This window comes from Desmodus rotundus, chromosome 13 (genome assembly GCF_022682495.2).
Source record: "Desmodus rotundus isolate HL8 chromosome 13, HLdesRot8A.1, whole genome shotgun sequence".
NCBI classification, from domain to species: domain Eukaryota; kingdom Metazoa; phylum Chordata; class Mammalia; order Chiroptera; family Phyllostomidae; genus Desmodus; species Desmodus rotundus.
The window spans coordinates 8,572,589-8,596,380 of NC_071399.1; the positions used below are offsets into that span (position 1 = coordinate 8,572,589).

The following is a 23,792-nucleotide window of genomic DNA, read 5'->3' on the forward strand; positions in this document are numbered from 1 at the left end:
CGCAGAAATGGCGAGTTCTGCTGAATAGGGTCACCTTCGGTGTCTTTCATGCATCCAAGTAAATACCAGGTATTTTTCTTCTGGAAATGAAGGCAAAATTCTTTACAGTTATGCCTGCATCTTTTATTTCAGTTAACTTTGATCCGTTTTTCCCTTTGTTCTCGTCCCTCTTTCCTTCTCTTTTCTTCCTATTCACATTTTTAAATCATTGCAGCAAAGATTCAAAGGCTCTGTGTGTTTGGGGAACAGGACTGTACTTCACTGTGCAGCACCGGCTGTCCCAGAGTCCTCTGCTTCTCTCTGTGGTTGGGGGAGGGGTTTCCAACGACCACCTCACAACCCGCTGGTGTGGGTAGGATTGGGGCTTTTAGGGCACATGTGGCTTGTCCTAGAACAGCAGCTGAGCAAAGGAGTTTAATATGGAACTGTCTGAAATTGTTTCATTTCTGTAGCCATGTCTCCTCAATTCTAATACAATGTGATTTTGTTTCTTGAACATATTTATTTCTTCAGGTTCTCGGATACTTTACGAATTCTTACATGTGACACACCCACGAATAAACGAAAACAGCCTGGGCATTTTGATAGTACCAGCGCTTCAGGTAATTTTAAACAAGTAACTTTTTATGAAAACTTAAGGACACTAAATCTATTTTGCCTTTAAAACCTCAAGTATTCATATCTACCGATCTTTTACACTGATGGGGTTTCTATCCAAAATGAACACAAAGATATTTTTAAAGATTAATCACTAATTTTCATGTTATGGCATTTTTGAAAAAATATGAAAGTACAGTTTGTATAAAATAAACTTGTATCAAAATAAAAAAACTGAAAGTTCTACTCCTCCCCCGTCCACAGAGGTGGGTCGCCACTGTTAGTAGTTCCCTATTTACCGTATTTTGCCGTGTATACCGCGCACCCACATTTTAATGCACATAGTACACGGGATTGTCATGCCCATTATTCATCACACCCATGTATATTGAGCATCCTACTTTCCCTTAAAAAATTTGGGCAAAGTATTGAGCATTATACACAGCAAAATACGGTAACCAGGAGTTTTCCCTGTGTGTCCAGTAATATGGAGAGTGTCTTCATTTTTCAAATGGCTGCAGTTTTTCATAAAATGCATTGTACATATTATTCATTCCTATACTGAAGAACATATAGGTTTTTTTCCCTAAGATTTTGTACATTAATTTTCCAGTGAACATTTTTATATACTATTATTTGTAATAGTGAAAAAGTGAAAACAAAGTACACAACAAAATAGGGTTGATTACATAATAAAAAATTCTCTGTAGTCATTACATTTATAAAGCCTGTATTATATGGAAAATGCCCATTTCTGAGGTTAAGAGAGAAAGTAGACTCAAGTTATATGTGGAGCATGATCCCAAATTTATTAAAAAATATAGTGTATTATTTATTTTCTTCTGATTAACAATTACTTCTAGACATTGACTGGAGTTTATTTCTCTCATTTCTGCTTTAATATGTTTTCCAAATTTTCTCCAGTCATGTACATTACCTCTGTGGGTGAAACATGGGCTTTAGGAAAAGTAGATTAATCTGTGTGTGAACACTGGATGAGACTTGTGACAAACTGCTCTGTTACTCCAGTAGATTCTCAGATACAGAACGTAACTGAACTGTCGTGCCCGACAGCTCACGGCACCAGAGAACACCCCTGCACTGAGCCGGCTGAGCTTGTTACTGTGGCCGCGATAGGACCCACACCACAGGGGACCGTGGGGCGTCTCAGTACAGGGGGGTTAGGATTCAGGCTTGAGTTAGGCGCTTTTGAGGAGGGTCCGTCAGGGACAGTTCTGTGATTGAATATCTTGATAAATCTCATCGAGAAAGAAGGCACGCTGCAGGGAGACAAATACTGCACTTGGTAAAGAAACAGCCATTACCTACATTAGACAAGGTAAGGGGGCATTTGGTCATTTTTGTGGCTCGAAAATGTTCGTGCATTTTGTCTGAGTTCAGACAGGACTACAGAGTGTTCTTGTTTTTGTCCTGAATTACCACGGCCACCGGAGGGCCTTATCAGATGGTGAAGTCCCGTGAAAGGTGACCATTAACAGATGAGTGCCCAGCCAGCTGCAGCCACACCCAGCCTGCCTCCCAGTAGAGGCCAGCTCCTGAAAGCGAGGGGGTGCAACTGACATGATTGTAAATGCCTTTTGTAGTAACTAGCTGGCATTCGACTGAATTGAGAGGGTTGAATTCTGCTCCCCTGTAGGATAATAATACCTGACTGGCTAAAAGGCAAGCTGCAAAAAAAGGGGTGGCAAGGGGGACAACCCATGATTGTACTGAACTTAAATCAAAATTTAACTCAACTTTCAGCCATTATAATTTATACATATTTTTTCTCTCTATTGCAGTAGAAAACATTGAAGGTTTTCAGGGTTCGCCCTACCCTGAAGTTGATCAATTTGTTCTTTCTTTGGTGAATAAAAATGGCATTAAAGGAGGTAAAGATAATCTTTTTCTTTATTAACTGTTACATGATAGAGTAATAATGCCTTTAGAAACTTCTTAAAAAATATTTTATTTTAGAGGGGAAGGGAGAGAGAAAGAGGGAAACATTAATGTGTGGTTACCTCGCGCACTCCCTACTGGAGAACCTGGCCTGCAACCCCGGCATATGCCCTGACTGGGAATTGAACCTGCGACCCTTTGGTTCACAGGCTGCGCTCAATCCACTGAGCCACACCAGCCAGGGCTGAAACTTTTTGTTTGCATTTTAGGAATTCGGTGTTGGAACTACTTCTTCCGAGAGCAATTACTGGTTTATGACATTTGTAAATATCGCTGGTGTGGAAACATTGGAAGAGCCCACAAGAGTAATAATATCATGTAAGTAATATTGTTCATTAATAAATCCTATGTATTTAACCAATATATTTAGCATATTTTTTAAAGTCGAGAATATACAAATGACTTTGTTACAATTCAATTTGTAGTTTGTTATATTTAATTTGCAAATTTTAATTTTACCTTCTGTCCATCACCTATCATCTGTATCTGCACTTTACTTGCTAAGCTAATAACACTGAGAAGACCAAGCACAGTGCAGTGGGGCTGCCAGAAACGGAACAGGGGACAGACCAAGGAACACGGGGGAAGCGAGTCTCCCCTCTGTGCCACCGGCCCCGCCACCTAGTGCAGTCTCGGTGGAAACGGAGCCCGTCTGGGCGGGAAGGGAACCGCTCAGTGTCAGGGGCTGCAGTTAGGTGGTGTGAACGAGCTCAAGACCCACAGCGACGGCGCTGAGTGCCCGCAGTGGAGGCCGGGCCCTGTTTCCGGAGGGAGCTATGTTTTGTTTTTTAAATGTCCCTGACAGGAGAGGAAGTAAAGTATGAAGTAAAACCAGACACAGCATTTTAAATAGAAGGATTTGGTTAGAATAGGAATGAAATAGAAACCCAGTAGTTACATGTTAGAAGAAATCTCACGGTGTGTATACCTGATGTCGAAACGGACTTCTGTGCATGAAGCAGCTATGACACGTGTGCTGGAAAGCCAGAAGACACGCTGGGTGGCAGCCCAGTGCTGAACTTACACACGTACATTAATTCACTTAAAACTACTTCAAAAACTATTTGCTCAATACGCAACACTACAAAATAGAAAAACACAAAGCAAAGTCACACCCCCAGTCCCAGAGGCAGCCATAACTATGGATACGGTTTTGCTATATCTTTCTAGACTTTTTCTGTGCACAGTTTACCATACGATGGCCAGCCATCTTTTAACTTTTTGAAATTGTTGGGTTGCTATGTATTCCTTTCTGAAGAATTACCGGGCTGTATTATTATCCACAATCTGGTCTCTTCCTTAACTGTGAAATATACATGTAAAAGCATGTATAACATGCACATGTACATTTTAAAGACTAACACTGAAATGACCCGCTTGTCACACCTGCCACCTGGAGGAAACAGAACCTGACCGACCCTCAGAAGCACCTGGTGCGCCCCATCCCAATTTATTCTTCTTTCCCTGGGCCTCAGAGATAGTGGCCTTTGTTCCGAATTTTGTGTTCATCTTTCCCTTGCTTTTTAAAATGATTTTTCCCATATGTATTTGTATCCCTAAATCATGTATTATTTCACTTTACATGTTTTTAATGTGTCAACTGTATCCTTCAACCTGCTTTTTGGTCAACATTGTATTTGTAAGGTTCATCCACAGGCACGTAGCTATCGCTCATTTCCCACTATTGCATGGATGCCATTATGTAACTGCCAGTCTACTTGTCCTGCTGTGGCTTGCTGCGTGCATAAAGGCTACAAATATTCTTGTACACATTGCCTAGTGCACGAGTTTCTCAAAATATGTATGTATCTAAAAGTAGACTTGTTGTCAAAGAACACGCACATATTTAATTCTACTAGAAAATAATTACTTTCCTGAACGGTCAGTCTAATCTACACTCTCACCAGCAGTGTTTTCAGGTCTCTACCGCTCCACGTTCCCACCGCACTGTAGTACTGTTAGGTTTAGAACACTCGGTTGGCTCATCTGGTGGGTATGAAATATTGGTAGTTTCACCTGAAGTTCCCTGGTTACTAGTGAATTTGAGGATTTGAACGTCAAACCACATTCATGACTCTGAGAGTCTTCCTGGCTTCAAACTTCACTGGGGGATCCAGGGATCCAGAGCACAGGTGGGGCAGACTGCGGCCTGGCACCTGGCAGGCACGGCCCTGCACCCCGCCAGCCCGGCCCTCTCTCCCGCAGTGAAGGTGGAGGCAGGAGGAGCAAGCAGTCATCACGCAGCTGGGGGCACTGAGGCTGTGAAACATGGGCATTTACACCAATTACACAGCCCCCGTAACGCTTCCAGGGAACCACGTCCCATAAACCCAGAGACTCTAGGTTTACGCACTACACGCACGAATCAAACACCTTGCAGAGCGCATTCTGTAGATGAGGCTCACACTTGGCTCATGGAGCCCTTCGACTGCTAGTGGTGTTTCCCACGTGCTCCGAGGCCAAAAGAAACGTGTAGGTTCTGTCCTGAAACAGTGCCAAACAGCTGAACGGCTTCACGTCCCAACCGCTTAGTAGCTCTTTGAAAAACAAGTATCCATCAACTGAAAGAAAACGTTTTTATTTCACTGTTTTTGTCATTGAGGCATAATTGACATATAACATTAGTTTCAGGTGTACAACGTAATGATTTGGTTATTTGTATACGCAGCAGAATGCTCGCCGAGCAAGTCTAGTTAACATTGGTCACTGGACATAGTTACAAAATATTTTCTCCTATGATGGTATTTTTCTCATGATGACATCTTTTAAGACTTACTCTGCTAGCAACTTGCAAATATGCAGCACAGCACTGTTAACGCTAGTCCCCTTGACTGCTTTATTTATGACGGGGTTTGTAGCTTTTGACCCTCCTTAAACAGTTACTCGTTAATGGGATCTGTGTCCTCTGATAACCTCCTAAACACTGGGGTCAGGTTGGACACTGCCACCCTCACCATCAAGTCTCGTTCCACATGACTGGTTACTTACAAGTTTTTAATTTGTAATTTTGGCTTTCTAGTAGCTGTCTTTATGTCTCAATAATTTGCTCTGTGATCAGAGAATGTTATGTGAACAAATAATTTTAATGAGTCACATTGTACCTGGCATAGCCAATTTTTATAAATGTTTGTAGCAGTATTCATATGACTATATCAAATTTGTTAATTACCTCTTAATTATGCCAATTTTTTTAATATCCTTACTGGTTTTGTTGTATCCCTTGTCAAAAGAATGATTTTTAAAATCTTGATTTATGGTAGGTTTGTTTATCCTTGAAGTTGTCGATTTTGCTCACACACAGGGCGGGGCAAAAGTAGGTTTACAGTTGTATGTGGAACAGTGTATCCTTGTATTATTTATTATTTTCCATACAAACAACTGTAAATCTACTTTGTCTCACCCTTTATTTTGAAACTATCCTCTTTGGTGGATACAGAGTGAGAACTGTATCTTCCTGGGAGGTGTATTTTTTTGCCCTAAAGTCCATTTTGTATGATATTTTTGGTAACCACAGTTTGGTGGGTTTTTTTGTTCTTTGGCTTGGTGTATTTCTATGTCTATCCTTTTAGTTTTTAAGTTTTCTCCATCTTTATGTCTTAGGCATATCTCTTTTAAACAACATGTAGCTGAATTCTGTTTTCTATCCAGTCTATTAGGTAATAATTTTTTCTTTTTATAACAAAGGATTGTGGCTGATCTGAAAAATGAAGTTTGGTATCAAAAATGCCATGACCCTGAATGTCGAGCAGTAAACTTCAAATCTGACTGTGAGTTACTAATTTTTACATTTACCACTAAGTAAAAGTTAGGAATCTTTAAAAACAGTTCTATCTTTCTGACTCAGGTTTTCCACTGCCTGCTGAAGTGTGTCTGTCAGTTCTTCTCGAAGAGGTAAGTGCAGTTTTTGGTTTCCTTCTCCTGACTCATTGGTTCTTGGCACAACCGCACAAGCAGCTGTAACTAGTGTCCCCAGTGCTCCAGAGAGCTTTGAAACAGCCAGCACCTGGCTTCCACTCAGGACTACGCCGTAGCGACTGTCCCATCTCGGTGCACCTCACTCTTCCGCGCTGCTCCCTAAGAAACCGTGCAGACATCTGTTTGACTGGTCTCATACATTCAAAAAGTTCCTCCTGTTTTGCTCCTCAAAGTACCCTGAAATAGTCATCTTTATGTTTCTTCAAACTCTATCTGTAGGAAAGACTTCTAGAAGTAGAATTATGTCAAAGAGTATACATGTACACTTTTCCTTTAAAAACTTTTACTTAAATATTTTACATTCATTATAGAAAAAAATAAAATACATAAAAATCAAGAGGAAAAAAATCATCCTCACTCCTAACTTGCCTAGTCGGCTATAACCAATGGAAAGGTTTTGGTGCGTATCTTCCAGTGTCTGTCGGGGTGTGTGTGTGTGTGTGTGTGTGTACACATTCACTTCCAGTCGTGTGTGTGTACGTGTTCACTTCGAGTCATCGCATGTATCACCGTTTGGGAGGCTTTTCCCTAAACCATCGGATATTCCCACTAACACACATTACCAAGCTGCTCTCTATTTCCACTATGAGAGCAGCTGTCATCCTACATTTTTGCCACCATGGCTTTTTACCTTTTCATCTTTACCAACCTAGTAGGCAAAAAAAAGTGGTGTTTCAGTTGTTTTAACTCACATTTCTTACTTCATTAATGAAGCTGAACTTTTCTCAGGTTTACTGTGTAGCCCTACTGCAGACAGCTGCAGCTGTGCCCTGTTCTGTGTGGTCTCATTAGTACTTTACAAGTTCGTATCGAGTGCTCCTCTGTCACGTTATCTCAGATTACTCAGTGTCCCCCTGCCTGGCGCACACACACCTGCCAGCCTTGTCCCTTACAGTGTGTGGTCAGAACGGAAGTCACCCGACCGAAGCTGAGTGCTTGGATTCACAGTCCAGATAATGGTCTGGTAGCTATTCAATTTGATTTCTTAAAGTCTCCTGAAAAATCTCATACATTCAAGATAGAAATGTAGAAATCTCATTCTTGGTCTCCAGAAGGTGGACATAAAATAGCTGGTAGCCAGATTCTCTGATAACTACCAGATTAAAAAGTGTTTTAAAATAACCAAGAACAAGTTAGTTTTTTAAAAGTAAACTTTTGCCTCTAGGAGGAAGAATGTCATCCTCATTCATTTGGAGTGTTACTTTAATGCATGTTTGTGGTTTTGGTGGGTTTTTAAGGTCTTTTCTGATTATCAGGTTGAAAGTACTTTTGGTATATATATAGTATTACCACTACTGTGTAACTTGTTTTGGTTTTTTATTATTTAAAATTTTTAAAAGAACAGTATCATGAACATCAGTGTACCTATCACTTAGTTTTAATGTTAACATTTTGTCATTTGTTTTTTGTTTTTAGTACTTTAAACTAAATCACCGGTGTTACTTGCCTGCTTTTCCATTGCACTGACCATCTTAGTTTTTAGGCAGTTGTACTTAAAAAAAACTTTAACACGCAGAAATGTTGCACAAGAACAGGAACTTTCCTGTATGTCTTCCACCCTGATTGGCCACACTGGTCTCCCCCTCCTGTATAGCCGCGCACCGTTTTCGTGACTCCTGCCTCTGTCACTTTGGGCCGCTGTCCCGCCTCCACAGCCCAGGTGCTCATCAACAACAGGTCGCTCTAGTGAAGTCATCACATTGTGACTGAATAACTAGTATTTTCTTCCATTCCACCCCCCTTCCCCCTCCTCTCTGGAACTAAAGGAAGAAGAGTTTACAACAGACAGAACAATGAATAATGAAACCAAGAGCCCTCAAAAGCCACCAGCTAATACGTTGACAAACACCGGATTTTCTGATCCTGACTGGGGCAATGGCATCGATGACACTTACTTTCTGGAAGCTACTGAAGATGCTGAATTCGCAGAGGCTGCAGAGAGCAGTCTTCTCGACTGTGACAGTGCAGGGGATGAAATCCCCGATGAACTAATCGTGGAAGTATTACAAGAATAGCTAATCAACTGTGGACATATGTAACCATAACCAGGCCGTAATTTGTCTGAAGATTTTAAAAACAAACATTAAATTATAGTAACTTATTATAACTTATAGTAACGCATTATTAAATTTGTTGATAAAAATTTTTATCATTTTGCTTTCCAATTTTGGGTTTTTACTGAAGTAGATCACTTTTATTGAAAATTAGCTTCGGTGTACTTAAATTCAGTACAAATCTCTATTGATTAACCAAAGTTAGTCTGTATTCACATCAGTTTATGCATAGTTATTTATAGGTTAAAAGTCTTGATGTCTGTGGCCAATTAGAATTAAGTGTCAACATTTCAACTCATTACTCAAGACACTAACCAGAAGAGTTAATTAGGGCCTGCAGACCTACTATGCAGTCACACCGGTGACCAGCGCACAGCCTGAAGAAGCAAAGTTCGCTCTGTTCCATGTATCCGAGACAGTCGCTAACAGTAAATGCAGTTTCAGAAGGCAGCGGGCCCGTGGTGGGGGACTAGGCTCCGCATGGGAGCAGTTCAGTAGGCCCGTCTCACTCCTGGTCGAGGAGCCTCTCTAACTGATAGTTGATGTTCTGCAGATGGCTCTGAGCTCCCAGAAGGGTTCTTCCTTTGAATAACAGAGCTGGCAGGCTGGATGAATCATACTATTGAAGGAAAATGTTTAGATTAAAAAATACCAAGAAATGTTATAACCCCACTTGTTGCACACAGCCCGATGTTATGACCAAACGCCAATTTTAACACAGCTTCCCACTAACTCCTCCTTTCCTTTTGTGAACCGGGATCATGCAAAGCGCGTGGCCTCTGAGTTATCTGAAATGGAAATGCATTCTGGGTACAGATCAAAACTGGGTCTCAGCAAGTCCGCTTGATCTCACGCCTCTTTTAAACAGGAAGCTGTGACTCAGAGTTGCTGTTACTGCGGGAATTGACAGCAGGAGGACACTGGGCCCAGAAAAGTTCACGGGGGGAAAAAAAAGCATCATCTAGAGAAATTATTTAGTGGAAGACCAATTAAATGTCTTTCAAGTTGCCAATCCAAATTTCTTAATGATTAAAGACAAAATCAGAATACAAACCCAACATAAATTAGAAAACAAAACCCAGCTAATGATTTTAAAATAATTAACAAAGCCAAACTTCACGTTATAAACTATATCTAAGGGAGAGTGACTACATTTCCCTTACAGAATTCTATAGTTACGAGTTTGTTTAATGTGGTTTTCTTAGAAATGAAAATTGAGCAGAAAAGCAGTCAGCCTATACCACCCTCATAATAATGGAATGCTTTCCAGAATATATCACATCACTGTGGAATTTAGTTAAATATTTGGGACCCTAAGGCGTTCAAGCTACCAAGGGCACCTGCTCTCAGGGAAGGGTGAGGGGAAGAACTAACATCTACCAGATGTTTAGTTTAGGAAAAGAGGTGAGACACGCTCAAATATCTGAATACTCTACCCCACAGAAGCACAGGAGGCAGCGGGGGGCGCAGAGCGCGAGCTGTCGGCACGGGAAGTGCGCCCCAGCAAACAGAGCAGTCACTGCGTCTCAGTTTCCACTGCCTTCTTCAAGTTTAGTCGCCAAATCTCCAACTTTGCACGATAAGCTTTACACTGGCTGATACCATCACAGGAAAAAATAGAAAAACATTCTATTTCCAGATCTCCAATCTATAAAAAAAACTTAGGCTCAGGAGAATTAACTTTTAGACCAGACTCAAAGCCTTAAAATTGATTTGAGAAGTGAATACAAGTATGCTCATAAAATATGTGTATGATACAAACATGTAAATTTTCTCTGTAACGAACATCTCCATTAGTCTGAGCCGGGTCTCATAACTGTAGCACCGTCTGCAGCAATGATCCAGAAGCAACTATAAAATTTATTATAACAATATACCACACTTTCTCCTACTATCTCTCCTTTTTATGTTTCTCAGCTCCTAATATTACACCTGCCATTTTATGGGATAATGATCTCTCTTTCAATAAAAGAGACTCCAAGCCTGGGCTGACCAAAAGCAAGAGGGTGGGCTTTCGAGCGTGTCTGGTGTGTGTCGATGACAACTATACTACGGCCCAGTCGTTCCTTTGAGATCTGCACAGAAAGATACACTCCCTTAGTGAGACTCAGGTCCTGCTGTACGGTTTTTCTCTACTCCTCTGCCTTACTTAAGCAGCTAAGGAAGCCGTGCTGTCAGAAATTTGCCCGGATTTAGAGTTTACCCACTGTTTGGGGTGGACTGTTACACTGTTTCACTGCGACTACGATCCTGTCCTCAAAGCCGCTGGCACGAGCCCGCTAAGGCCCCGCACCTCCTGAGGCACCGTGGGGAGTAGAAACAGAACTCACCGTTTCCTTTACATGTGGCTCTCTCTCTCGAACATCTGAATAATCTTGATGAAGCTGTTTTAAATTAGATAAGAAATAGGCTGCATTCCTAAGGGAAGATTTTCTCTCCTTAAGTTCATCATATTTTATCTGTAGCTGTTTCAGCTGTGGTTCTAACCTAAAACAAAAGGACAGTTTTCCTGAAAAGAGTGACACAACAAAGCGTAAGGGCCTCCCTGCACGAGGAGACTGAGTTCACCAACTGAAGCTGGAAGACACAGGCCTTGGGAACTCCAAGTCACCACGGAACTTGGCTGACACTTTATAGCCTCAGGCAGGACTAGGCAACAGCAAAACCATGAACAAAAAGCCTTCCCCTCGCACCTTCCTCTTATCAACACTGAGTCCACTTCCAAGGTCCCATAAAACCAGTGGGAGGAAAAAACTAGGCCAGCGTCTGGGTGAAAACTGTGTGACCTTTGGAAGGTGCTGCTCTCTCAGTGGCTCAGCTCCCAGAGGTGGGGACTGGATTTGCATGAGCGCCACACCCAGGTACACGGTCCAGTGGGAACATTAACACAACTGTTAACCTGCGCATACACCACCCTCCGTGTGGGCCACTGAGGGGCACTTTCTGAGTCTTCCCTCGCTTAGCTCTCACCACACCCTGTGAGGTACAGGTGTTCTGACCTTTGACCTTTGACACAGGAAAGCACCGAGGTCCTGGGAGGTTGAAGAACCTGCCGGAGGCTGCCTGGCCGATAAGGGGCAGAGCCTGCACTCAAACCTCGGGCCGCACAGTTCCTGAATCTACGCATCACATCACTGATTAGGCTGCCTCTCAGGCCAGAGCTGAGAGATCTGAGGACAGATCAGTCCCGAATTTTCTTTGCTAAAAGCTTCTCCACTCTGTAGCACAACCTGCCTTCACCGGCGTCCAAGCTCCAAGACAACCAAAGGGATTTTAATGTGACAGCAGCAAGGTTTCAGCCCCGTGTGACATGTTGCACCCTCCTGGGTAAGTTCTCAAAGAGCAGTTTGGTATTATCTTACCAAAGCAGTTCGTTCTGGACTTCAATCAAACGCTGCCTTTTCTTTTCAATATCTGCAGTCATCTAAGTAATACAATAATTTCTTTGTTAAAATAATGTCATAAATGTTTGAATACCACCGAGCACACTGTACCAGGTGTTTGTACCAGGTGTACAGAGGGACAGAGACAGAGCCCATCCTTCCCGTTGGTCCAGTGGGGAAGCCAGGTGTCTCACACAAACAGCATGTCGTTACAGCTGCCAGTACGTGCTCTGACAGAAAGAACAGCGAAGTGGGGGACAGATCTCTGCTGAGACATTAAAGGATTTTACTCCCCTAGATTTCATCCAGGTACACTAGGCGAGTATTGGAACGGGTCAGCAGGGTCAGGGTACAGTTTTAGAAGGAACATTTCAGTATAACAAACTGCACTGTCTTAGCCGGCACTGTTGGTGACTATGGAATACTCCAATGCCGACGTTCAGACTGTTCCCACTTGCTTACAAGCAATGCAGAGTTGACCAGTAAGAGATTAAAACTGAAGGGAAAAAAACACCAGCAAAGGTTTGTAACCACTGTCAGGACAATGTGTTTCCGATCCATTTCAATTACTAATGCAGAGGGGAGGCTGCTCTTCCACGCCTGGACTCTCAGACGTCTAGGGCTAGACCCTCAGGGGCCATCTGGTCAACCATAAACAGCCATGCCCCGTGTCTCCTGGCCTCTCGGCAGCACACCTGCGGTGTAGTTTTTAGAAAGGTGGTACAACATTCACGTAGCAGAACAAGGACAAGAAAAGAGGTCTCCTGACCCTTAGCCCAATATTCTTCCCAAGCTCTCCTTCGACCTGGGACATGGGACAACTCTTCATTCTAACGGCTTTGCTTTTTTGATATGTGCAAAAGTGAGGAATATGCATCACTTAACACTGATCCATTTTGGACTATAGAGCCTTTTTTAGGCTAGCCAGGACCCCCATTCCTCAGCGTGCATTAACAGCTCTCAACCACAGGATCAAGCAAGTAGCAGCCTGACTACAAGGACAGCAATCTTACACACTCTGAAGGTCATAGAACCCAGAGTCAAGTCTTTACTCAGGTCCTCGACACGACTACACGCGTCTAATCACAAGCGATTTACCTTAGCATTCTTCCTTTTCAGCGTTTTCAACTTCTGGACTTCAGTAAGCTACACAAAACAAAAAAAATATTCGCATGGCATTTTCCAAAATTAAGTGTTTATGAGCTTACAGTATTTCACATTTATTTCCCAACAACATGCGGAACACTAGTAATTTTAGCGAGCTCTTGACCACATGGCAGCAAATGCAGTCTTTCTAAGATAACTGTGTGCTCCTCGGGACCAGCAAAAAAGATCCAGACCAATAAACTTGTGTCAATGAACTTACTGTTCTGATGAGTTCTTCTTTCAGACTAGAATGAAATTTGTTGATCGCTTCCTTGCAAATTTTAGATTCTATATTTTGTCTGTAACAGAATTTTTTAAAAAAACATAAAACTAAGTATCAAAACCTGGATGGTGAAAGGTGTTTCATTTGCTTGGCACATCCACACAATCATGCACACAGCACTCGAGCATCTAAGACGGCACGGTCAGCTGCGGCCCTTTCGCAGGCTTCGAAAATATGGGATATGTCCCAACCAAAGAAAAAGAACAGGAGGTATTTCTCCCTAAACCCTTGAGCGTGTGTGGTCAGCTAAACTCCCGGACACTGGCCACACCCGCAGGTGACACCAAGTGACGTGGAAATGCACCGCCAACCCAGTCGTCCTGCCCGGCCCGATGACCTGCAGACTTCAGCCCCCACCTCCCTGCCTGCCAACCACCGGAGGAATAACTGCACAACACATCTGGACTAACCACCAAGTAGCCAAAAGCCAGCTGTCCAATCCTTCAAAACCTATAAAGCTGACCCCAAAGAGAAAGTGTCCCAGGCCCCTGTGACAAGGGAGAAGAGGGCCCAGCGTCCCAGTCCGGCTCCCTCATGGCAGGTGGCCGGTGGGCAGTGGCTGCACCAGCAGCAGACGCTCTGCCTCGGCAGGGAGGATGCTCTGAGATGTCTCGTAATTCTTCAGGGGCTAGGAATGTACAAAAGGAGGCCCACATTCTTCAATGCCAATCTCTGTGTAAGTGCTCATCCTGACAGTGGTGTTAAAGAGGTATTTCTAGCCCTGGCTGGTGTGGCTCAGCGGACTGAGCACTGGCCTGTAAACCAAAGGGTCGCCGGTTCAATTCCCAGTCACGGCACAAGCCTGGGTTGTGGGCCAGGTCCCCAGTAGGGGGCACATGAGGAGCAACCACACACTGATGTTTCTCTCCCTCACTTTCTCCTTCCCTTTCCCTCTAAAAATAAATAAAATCTTTAAAAGAAAAAAAAAAAAAGGTATTTCTAGCAACATCAGCAAGATGGTGAAAGAGGAAGTCCCAGACCTCATCCCCCCCGGGGAAGCACCTTAACTATGTAAGGCCCAAAAAGCCTTTATGAGAATCCCCAAATCCACTTAATAAGCTGCAGTATGCCAGACAAAGTCAAGAACAGCCACGCTGAAACACTTTCGGTGATGACAGATCAACCATACGGAAGCTCCCTAAGAAGCCTGAGGACTTGAACAACACTACAACCCACTGGACCTAATACACCTCTACAAAGCACCCCCCCCCCAATATCAGCAGAGCACACACACATTCTTCTGAAGCACAGCAGGACACTACCCGTAGTATATCAATGCTAGATGCCAAAATAAGTCTTAACCAATTTAATATGATTAAACCATACCAAGTATCTTTTCAGACCACAATGGAACAAAACTAGAAATCATTAACAAAAGAAAACTGGAAAATTGAAAAATATGTGGAAGTTAAACAACACAGTCTGAACAATCGATGGATCAAGGAAATAACGAGGGAAACTGGAAAATGGCTCGACACACATGTACTTGACACAAGTACATCCACACTTAGGGAGGCAGGGAAGCAGCGCCAAGAGGGAAGTCTGCAGCAGTACATGCCGACCTTAAAAAGACCTCAAACCAGAAACCCAGTTGTACACCTAAGGAACTACGGATGGAGCAGGTGAACCCAAAGTTAGAAGAAGGAAGGACCAATAAAGATTACAGCAAAAACAAACAAAACAGAGAACAGAAAAATAGGGCAAATAAAACTAAGAGTTGTTTTATTGAAAAAAATCAACAAAACTGACACATCCTTAGATGGACTAAGGAAAAAAGACTCAAAATCAGAAATGCAGAAGGAAGCATTGTAACTGATGCCGCGTAAACAGAAAGGGTCATAAGAGACTGCTGTGAACAGTTACCAGCCGACAAACTGGGTAACCCGGAGAAATGCTTAGGTTTCTGGAAACCTAGAACCTAACTAGAACAAATCATGAAGAAATAAAAAAAAATCTGAATAAACCTTCGGCTAGTAAGGAGATTGCATCAGTAATCAAAACCCCGCCATCAGAGACCCCAGGGCCAGATGGCTTCGGGGGAGAATTCTGTCAACCATTTAAGGAATGAATACCAGTCCTTCTGAAACGCTGCCAAAATACTGAAGATGAGGGAACACTTCTGAACTCATTTTATGAGGCCAGTATTACTCTGATACTAAAATCAGACAAAGATACTATAAGAAAAGAAAACTAGAGACCAATATTCTCGATGGTTATTGATGAAAACCCCTCAGCAAAATACCAGGGAACAGAATTCAACACCTGGAAAGGATTGTACGCATCGTGACAAAGTGGAATTCGTATCCGGATGCAAGGAGAGCTGAACATACGAAATGCCGTCCACATCACACAGCACAACAGCAGAACCAAGGACAAAAGCCACACAATTATCTCAATGCGGAACAAGCATCTGACAAAACCCAATCCCCATTCACAATAAAAACTCCCAATACACTAGGACCGAAGGAAACCACATCAACCTGAGGAAAAGCCCACAGCAACGCCACGCTCGGTGGTAGAAACCTGAGAGCTTTGCATTCGGATGGGGGACAGGGCAGGATGCTTCTCTTGCTGTCCTTTTCACCACGGCGCTGGAGACCCTGGCCAGGGCAAGCAGGGAAGGAAAAAAAAAAAACACATCAGAAGGCACTAAAACCTCCATCCATGGATAACATGATCTCGTAGGTAGAAAACCTAAAGGTTCCACACACAAGAAACTGTTAGAACCAATGATCAAATTCAGCAAAGTTGAAGGATACAAACTCAGATGATTTTCTATGTGTTAACAATGAATAATCCAGAAAGTATATTAAAAATCCCATTTATAGTAGCATCAAAAAGAATAAAATACTTAGGAATAAACTTAACCAAGGAGGTGAGATATTTGGATATTGAGAACTATAAAAGTTGTTAAAAGAAATTAAAGATACAAATTTTTAAAAAATCCCACACTCACTGACCGGAAGGTTTAAAACTATTAAAATGTCCTTACCAGCCAAAGCAATCTACAGACGCAATGCAATCCCTACCAGATCCCAAACAGCACTTTGCAGAAATAGAAACAGAACCATTCTCAACTTCTTATGGAATGACAAAGGACCCCAAATGGCCAAAACAGTCTTGAGACAGAAAACCAAAGCTGAGTCCTCACAGTTCCCTATCACAAAGCTACAGCAATCAGAACAGTGCGGTGCAGACCTTAAGACAGACATGAGGACCCACGGAGCAGAACGGCGAAGCCGGAAACGAGACCTCGCCACACAGGAGAGGGACTGCCGCACGACAATGCGAATACACTTCACATTACTGAGTTTGTACTCGACAGTGGTTAAGGTGGTAAATTAGAGACTATGTGCATTTCATCACAGTTAAAAAAACCCATCAGCCCTCTTTTAAAAAACTATTTCTAATTTAAATACACAATCATGATTTTAAGATGTTAAAAACAAAAAAATTAGAAAAACTGATCGGGACTTTCTGCATGGCTTACAGATGAGAAATTGGTGGATTCTATCAACTAGAGACACAGCTCTCTCAAATTCTAGTGCCTTAAAAATCTGGGCACTTCCCTACAGATACCCGACTGAATTGCTTTGCATTTCATAGCATACCTCCTTACTGTTACACGTTGATAACTGGTTACAATCAGTAAGTCTGCTAACAAAGGAACTATTCAGGAGCAAGCGCCAGGCACAGACATCTAAGAGAGCAGGCAGACCCGCAAACAGAGAACTTGATTCTGAAAGAGTGACGCTGGTCACATGGTCAGGAACGCTCTGCCAAGGAGAGACCCGTGACCCTAATGGAATTACTGGTATGACCAAAACACAAAGGTATTTCATAACTTTAATGGAAATATTACATCTAAGGTCATTTCTTTTTCCTAAATCACTTCCTGTATCAGGAATTTGCTGTGCTAAAGGGGAGATAAGGCCACTCCTGCTAGAACAGCAGAGGTGTGTTCCTCCTGCAGAGCCTGGTGAGTAGGACAGGGTAACACAGTCCTGCTGGTCTTGGCTGCGCCGAGAACTCCGTGCAGGTTTCAATGGCAACCTGGCTCTGGAACGTGCCATACAGGAGACTAAAACGGACACTGCCTACAGTGACAAAGAGGAGTTAGCACGGCAGGCCAGCTCCTTTACCCAGGGCCGTCCCCAGGACTGCAAACCGGAGAAAGCTGTGGGAAGCCCTGAGCTGAGGGGAAGAGGCATGCAGAGCGGGTGACGTGGTCTGAGTGGTGGTGGCTCTGGCCCGGGACAGGAAAGGGACAGGTGAGGGTGGGAAGTTCCTGCTTCTTCCCCAGCGCTGGTTCCCTCCAACCATGCTTCCCGGCAGCTGTAGCAACTCGGAGCTCTGTCCCTGGGTCCTCGGGAGTCAAATCTGGGCTGTGTTGGGGGGCCTGGAGAAAAACAGGGAGACTGACCAACTCTGGGCAGTTGTTCCCTCTTCCCTCCCCCGCGGAAACCCCAGGGCTGGAGAATGGCAATCTAAGAAGTGTATCTGCTCTTAAGGCCACTCATCTCTGGGGAGCAATGGATGAGGTCCTGACCTACAGGCCACCTGCTGGGATGGGTGGCTGAGACTCCCCACCGAGGACGGCTCATCCACAGCCGTCCCTTGTGCTCCTGGGCGCCGACAGGAATTGAGACACAAGGGCCACCAGGGGAGTGGACGGCCTGGGGACATGAGCTCACAGTCTGCAGTGACCAGACACTGGGGGAACACAGCTATTTCAGAGGGAAAACCACCCACGAGATCAGAAACTGTCGGAAGCAGGTACTGCACAGTAGATAATCCAGTACTTTTAAACTAGCCTAATAGATGTTCTAAAGATAATAACAACAGAAAACACGAATTTAAGGCCTAAGAGAGGACCAACCAGAAATATACACAAAAGCTAAAACAGCTAAGTAAAGAACTCAACAGATGGAGTAAATGGCAGAATGGATACATCTGAGAAATAAATGAGCAATTTCCAATCTCTAGATTGAGGAAATCAAGAAGAATGTAACGGACGATGATACAGAAAATTTAAAAAATTAGAGGGACAAAGATATTTTTAATTTTTATAATTAAAGACTAACCTTAGATTGAAAACGTCAGAACCACAATAGTAAAATTTAAGAATATCAAAGACAAAACACTGAGAAAGAGCAGGCCACGTGTAAAGGAACAAGATTAGACATTACATTTTCTGTACCAACACTAAATGGAAAATAAGACAAGCAGTGATTGCAAATATTTAAGGAAATGATTAATAACCTAGGGTATCCAGCTAAACTACCCTTCACATTCAAAGTCATGATCAAAATAACTAGAAGGATTTAGACATTTTCCACAAACAGCCACACTGAAAAGTGTGGTTAATGCCTTTAAAAAAGAGAAGAGACGTACCCATAGGGCGTGGTAAGAAATGTATGAAGGAAAGGGCGTCAGTCCATCCCTTCGTAAAGATGCTGTCTCGGAATAGAGAGACCTGTCTACCTTCATCCAGAATTAACAGTCTCTAGGATGACCAGCACCTCGGGGCTTCGGGTGGTTAAAGGAAGAGAAGATCAGGAGATTAAGAGACCTTTCCAAAGTTCTACTCTTATTAGATGGGAATTATAAATGCTATTTTTAAAGAAAGCAAGAAAAGATTAAAAACATCAAAAGTTAGAAAAAAATTTAAAGAAGTAAAAAATCTTTATCAACCCATTCTTCCAAACATACTGATAATTACAATAAAATGTAAATGGCCTACAGTCAACAGCTGCACCTCGGGCAGACACATTTAACTTAAAAAGATTTTATAAGAAAGCTGAAGATTAGACGCAGGTTGGAAGTAAAAGAATATTCAGTCTGGCAAATGCTAGCAAAAGAAACCCAGGGACACTATATTAGCATCAGATAAAATAGGTTTTAAGACAGAAACCTATTTTAAGAACGGAGAGGGTCGCTGGAAGGACAAAATGTTCAATCGAGGCAGTGGTTTTAAGTGCGATGCCCTAATAAGTCTTCAAACAGATGCAGCATAAACTGGGGGAAGTATCGGGAAAAACTGCTGATTCTGCAGGGGTCCAATAATTACTGGTTCCCCGCAGACCCACCAGTTACACTCCCCAGATCGTGAGCCAGGTTACAGAGGACGCCTCAGCATTTCAAAAGCCAGGTATCACCCGTCCCTGAAGTTTGACAACGTATTTGAGGCGGAAGGTAAAAACAACAACAACAAAAAACCAAATGAAAAAGTCACATATCTGGACATACAAAAACATGGCACTAAATAACCCACAGGATTGAAGGAAGAATCATAATGGGAATGCAGACACATGTAACACTGAGTAACGAAAACACTATGTATCAAAAGCCCTGGGGAAAACAAAAGTGGCGCTTCAGGGGACATTCATAGGTGCACGCATCGCATTAAAACTTACTCATACTCTGGAATGGCTTTCTCAAATGCTGACAAAACAACATCTAACGCCGTGACGTCACTGCTTCTCTTTTCTTTTAGACACCAGATACGTGCACCGTCAGAAATATCTAGAACAGCAAGATAAGCCAATGTCATATACTGGTGATCAATAATTTGGCTCTAGTCCAGGGTTCTGCAAGCCGACAACAAAAATCATCCCGCCAAATTGATAAAAAGAGCTACTGCCGAAGCAGCGTGTGGGAGGGGACACACTCACTGCTCCGGCCCCAGAGCACGGTCTCAAAATCCCGTCACTACGGTCTCTTCCCTGTCCGTCCGTCCATCCATCCATCCATCCACCCATCCCTCCATCCACCCATCCCTCCTCCCTCCCCACCCTCCCCACCCCCAGTCTCCCGGTTTGGGAAGTTTAGGAAGAGGCAGTCTGGGACACTGCGGCCTTCTAGACACCACCTTCTTTAGCGGTCCGACTCTGGTATAGAGCTCTCCTCTGTAAACTACTACACTGTCTATTTTAATCTAACAGTCACTTCTACAACACAAAAAGACTGCTCAGAGTGGACTTAGAAAGTTACAGCAAACACAGTAAAAGACGAACACCACCCACAGTTCATTCCTGAGCAAAGTGTCTTCTGAAAAGGTACTGTAGAGCACTAGGACATGGTAAAATATGATGAGGACATGGTTCCTTTTTGGGTGAGAAAAACTCAGTAAAAGGATTAAAAAGCAGAGACAAAAACACGGTAGTTATTTTGGGGTGATGGGATTATAGGTGATTTTATCTTCCTTCCCACACTTTCTAAATTTTCTAAAATAAACATTTTTAATACAAAGATGAATATATGACTTCTCCTTTAAAAGAACTTAAAGAAAGAGAAAATGCTTTATTTTCCTCTGGAACATTTTTCAATAAACTTTTGGGTCAATAAATACCAAAGAACATGGGTGAATCTGAGAAAAGTTGTACTAAATGAAAGAAGCCTTACAGAAAAGATTACATGCTAAATGATGTATGAAAATGTATTAATGGATATTTTAATAGTAAAATCTAGGTAGTGAGTATATAAATATATTGTAAAATTTTTTTACCTTTGTTGTACATTAAAGATTTTCATGATAGATGCTGGAAAAACAGTTACTCCAAAGTGACATGTTTTTAACTTTTTAAAGTGGCAGTTTCATATACTTAAAATTTCTTTAATGAATTAAGAACTTCTGAATGAAACTCTTGAATGACTGTGAAAGCATAAAGCACCATTCCATACCTGAGTCTACAGCTTCATTTCTTGGTTTCGTTCTTTTGCCATGAAACATCTCCTTTTTCTGAGTTCTCTTAAAAAAACAGCAAAGAATTTTACTTTAAAAGTTTTTCTTTTGGGGGAGGAGTGGGTTTTTCTAAGAAGTTATTTGAGCCAAGCTGATAACTGCCAGGAAGCAAGGCCACAAACGCTCTAAGTTTTTTCAGAATGATTAAGACAGTATTACCAAACACTGGCAGTTAATATGTTAGCTATTATTCTTATTTACTTCTAAGGTAATATATAGTTAATTCTATAAATTATCTTAACTGATATGAGGAAACATTGAAGAAGGTAAACTGTTCCCCCCAGCCCCCGAAAAACATCTTCCAGCTGGTTTTCAACAACGACTGCCTTGGAGGAAGTAGAATTTTATCATTAAGACCATGTGTGGAGTCAGCTGTTTCCAAATCATGATGAAGTAACAGCTTCTCGCCAGAAACAACCATACCGTGGGGGCGGGGCCAGGCGATTTAATTTAGGCATCGGACAAGGTGCAAAACAAGACGGGAAACTCAGTGAGGCCTGTGCATGTCCCCCATCCTCACCCCCACCCCGGGGGGACAACTTCAGAGAGCGGCACAGCCAGCTAAGTCCCCGCACACCCCAGGGCTCCGAGGAGCCAGAAACCAGAGCACAGCGGCCACGGCACCTGGAACGGGCTGCGGAGGGGACAGCCAGAGAAGTCCGGCTCTCTGGAAGTCCACGTGTGCAGAGGAGACCACAGAAAGCTGACTAGAAAGCGGCTGGCATGGGACTCTGGACGTCACAGGCAATAGAGGACAAGCAATGCCGGGGAAATTAGACGTAGCGAATGCACAGACCGCGTTAGAACTATTTAACACCTGTTCATGCAGCTGCGCCAGCAGGGATTCATGGGTGAGAACCGCACTGTAAGCGTGCAATCTCCAGCAGGGTGACATTGCTCCCAAGGGGGCAAAAAATGAGTCCGGGGGCGGGGGGGATTCGCAAAAAAAACCAAAACCAAAACCTTAGATATTACCATGGTTTGTAAACCTCCAAAGGACCCAAGTGCACAAAGTGATGCAGTATATGGGAGAAAAAATGTATGAAAAGGCTTAAGGTGGACAATAATGAAAGGGATTGAGGAACACAGCCCCTGATGAAGGCCTACTTAAGACGCACCTCACCCAGCCTAAAACCAGCTTCTGATCTGGGCCACCAGGGCACAGAACCCTAAGCTGACCCCAGTGACTCGTAAGGCTTCCCCCACTCCGGTGTGGGTGGCACTCGTGAATGTGGGGGGGGGGCACAGCTCCCTTGTACCCCACAGAGAGAGACTCTCCGGCTGGCTTTAAAGGTATAGGGGCCACAAGACTAGGAATAACAGGCAGGCTCCAGGTGCTGAGACCAGAGAGAAGAACCTCAGGCCTACAACGGCAAGGAATACAATTCTACAAAAAACCTCAGGAATCTTAGACGAGACCCTGAGTCTCAGATGGGATTTCACCCTTGGGAAACCCTGAGCTAAGGTGAGCTGGACTTGTGACCTACAGAAACTGTGACATTTAAGTGTGTGTTGTTTTAAGTCACAGTTTGTGGTAATTTGTTATGCAGCAACTGAAAACTATTAGAGTAACTCAGTCCCACTGAGTTACAGAAGCTTGGAAAACACATTAGGCCTTTCAAAGGTTGACTCTAACGAAGAATAAAACCAAGCCCACAGAAGTTAAAAATGATCCGCCAGTACCAAGCTACCTATGAAAATAAAAGTCACTATTATTCAGGAGACATTAACAGAATTCAGAGTCTCAACAACCTATCAACAACAATGTCCAACATGCAATTAGAAAGTACTAGACTTAAAATGTTACACAACAAATGTGACCCGTAGTCAAGACAGAAAATTAAATTGACCCTGAGGTAGCCCAGATAGCTGACTTAGAAAACAAAGACTTTAAAGCAGCTATCACAAATACGTCCAAAGAAGTAAAGGACATGATGGTCTTAATGATCAAACAGATAAGGAATCTCAGTAGAAACTATACTAAAAAATTAAAATTAAATAAAAGGAAATTGTAGAACTAAAAACTGCATAACTAAAAGGTCCTTGGGTAATGTTTTAGTTTCTTGTGGCCGTTGTAAAGATTACCGCAACTTGGTGCCTTAAAACAACAAAAATATATTCTCCAACAGTTCTGGAGTCAGAAGTCCAAAACCAGTTTCAAAGGGCCAAAATCAAGGTGCTGGCAAAGACATACTACGACTTGATCAAAAAGTATATGTCAAGAATCTTACAGTAGAACACACACGACCCAGAAAGCTTATTGTAGCATTTTTTTTTCCTGAATGATCAAGGGAGCACACTAAGATTTGGCTGGAGATTCATCAAAGTGCTTTAAGTTTGTTTAAACGCCACCATTCACGAGTGAGAGAGGAACGGACCATGGCACTAACAGGAATGAAGTGTTGTGCAGTCCTGAAACGATATTGTGGAACACTAGATGACAGGAACAGGGTCCCACTGAGGATAAGAAAAGCTCAGTAAGAGGACTGAAGACTGAATAGGGTGGCAGAACTAGAGGATCTTTTAGTCTACGGCCACCCCACCTGCATGTGCCCCATCTCGTCTGATCTCGGAAGCTAAGCAGGGTCGGGCCTGATCAGTACTTGGATGGGAGAATTATAGGATATTTTTTCTTCCTTTCCATACCTTAT

The 23,792-nt window shown here is 42.9% G+C and overlaps 2 protein-coding genes across 5 annotated transcripts in view; one reads left to right on the plus strand and one right to left on the minus strand.

The window, feature by feature from the left end:
- PRIMPOL (primase and DNA directed polymerase) overlaps nt 1-8,660 on the plus strand; it is a 37,626-nt gene extending 28,966 nt beyond the window's left edge. For all 3 annotated transcript variants that reach the window (XM_071220171.1, XM_053916390.2, XM_045197237.3), the window contains 6 exons: nt 514-602; nt 2,400-2,489; nt 2,766-2,874; nt 6,241-6,323; nt 6,401-6,447; nt 8,298-8,660. In XM_071220171.1, the coding sequence (XP_071076272.1) occupies nt 514-602; nt 2,400-2,489; nt 2,766-2,874; nt 6,241-6,323; nt 6,401-6,447; nt 8,298-8,546 (667 nt within the window). In that variant the 3' untranslated portion in view covers nt 8,547-8,660. The remainder of the gene's footprint in view (nt 1-513; nt 603-2,399; nt 2,490-2,765; nt 2,875-6,240; nt 6,324-6,400; nt 6,448-8,297) is intronic.
- Nucleotides 5,116-23,792, minus strand: part of CENPU (centromere protein U) — a 29,700-nt gene continuing 11,023 nt past the window's right edge. Inside the window, exons 7-14 of one of the 2 annotated variants that reach the window (XM_045197238.3) lie at nt 21,081-21,147; nt 19,814-19,922; nt 15,878-15,997; nt 13,335-13,413; nt 13,067-13,114; nt 11,948-12,009; nt 10,916-11,072; nt 5,116-9,204 (exon numbers count right to left, since the gene is read on the minus strand). In XM_045197238.3, coding sequence (XP_045053173.2) covers nt 9,091-9,204; nt 10,916-11,072; nt 11,948-12,009; nt 13,067-13,114; nt 13,335-13,413; nt 15,878-15,997; nt 19,814-19,922; nt 21,081-21,147 — 756 coding nt within the window. In that variant the 3' untranslated portion in view covers nt 5,116-9,090. The remainder of the gene's footprint in view (nt 9,205-10,915; nt 11,073-11,947; nt 12,010-13,066; nt 13,115-13,334; nt 13,414-15,877; nt 15,998-19,813; nt 19,923-21,080; nt 21,148-23,792) is intronic. The other variant, XM_024562599.4, reaches the window with a different exon arrangement.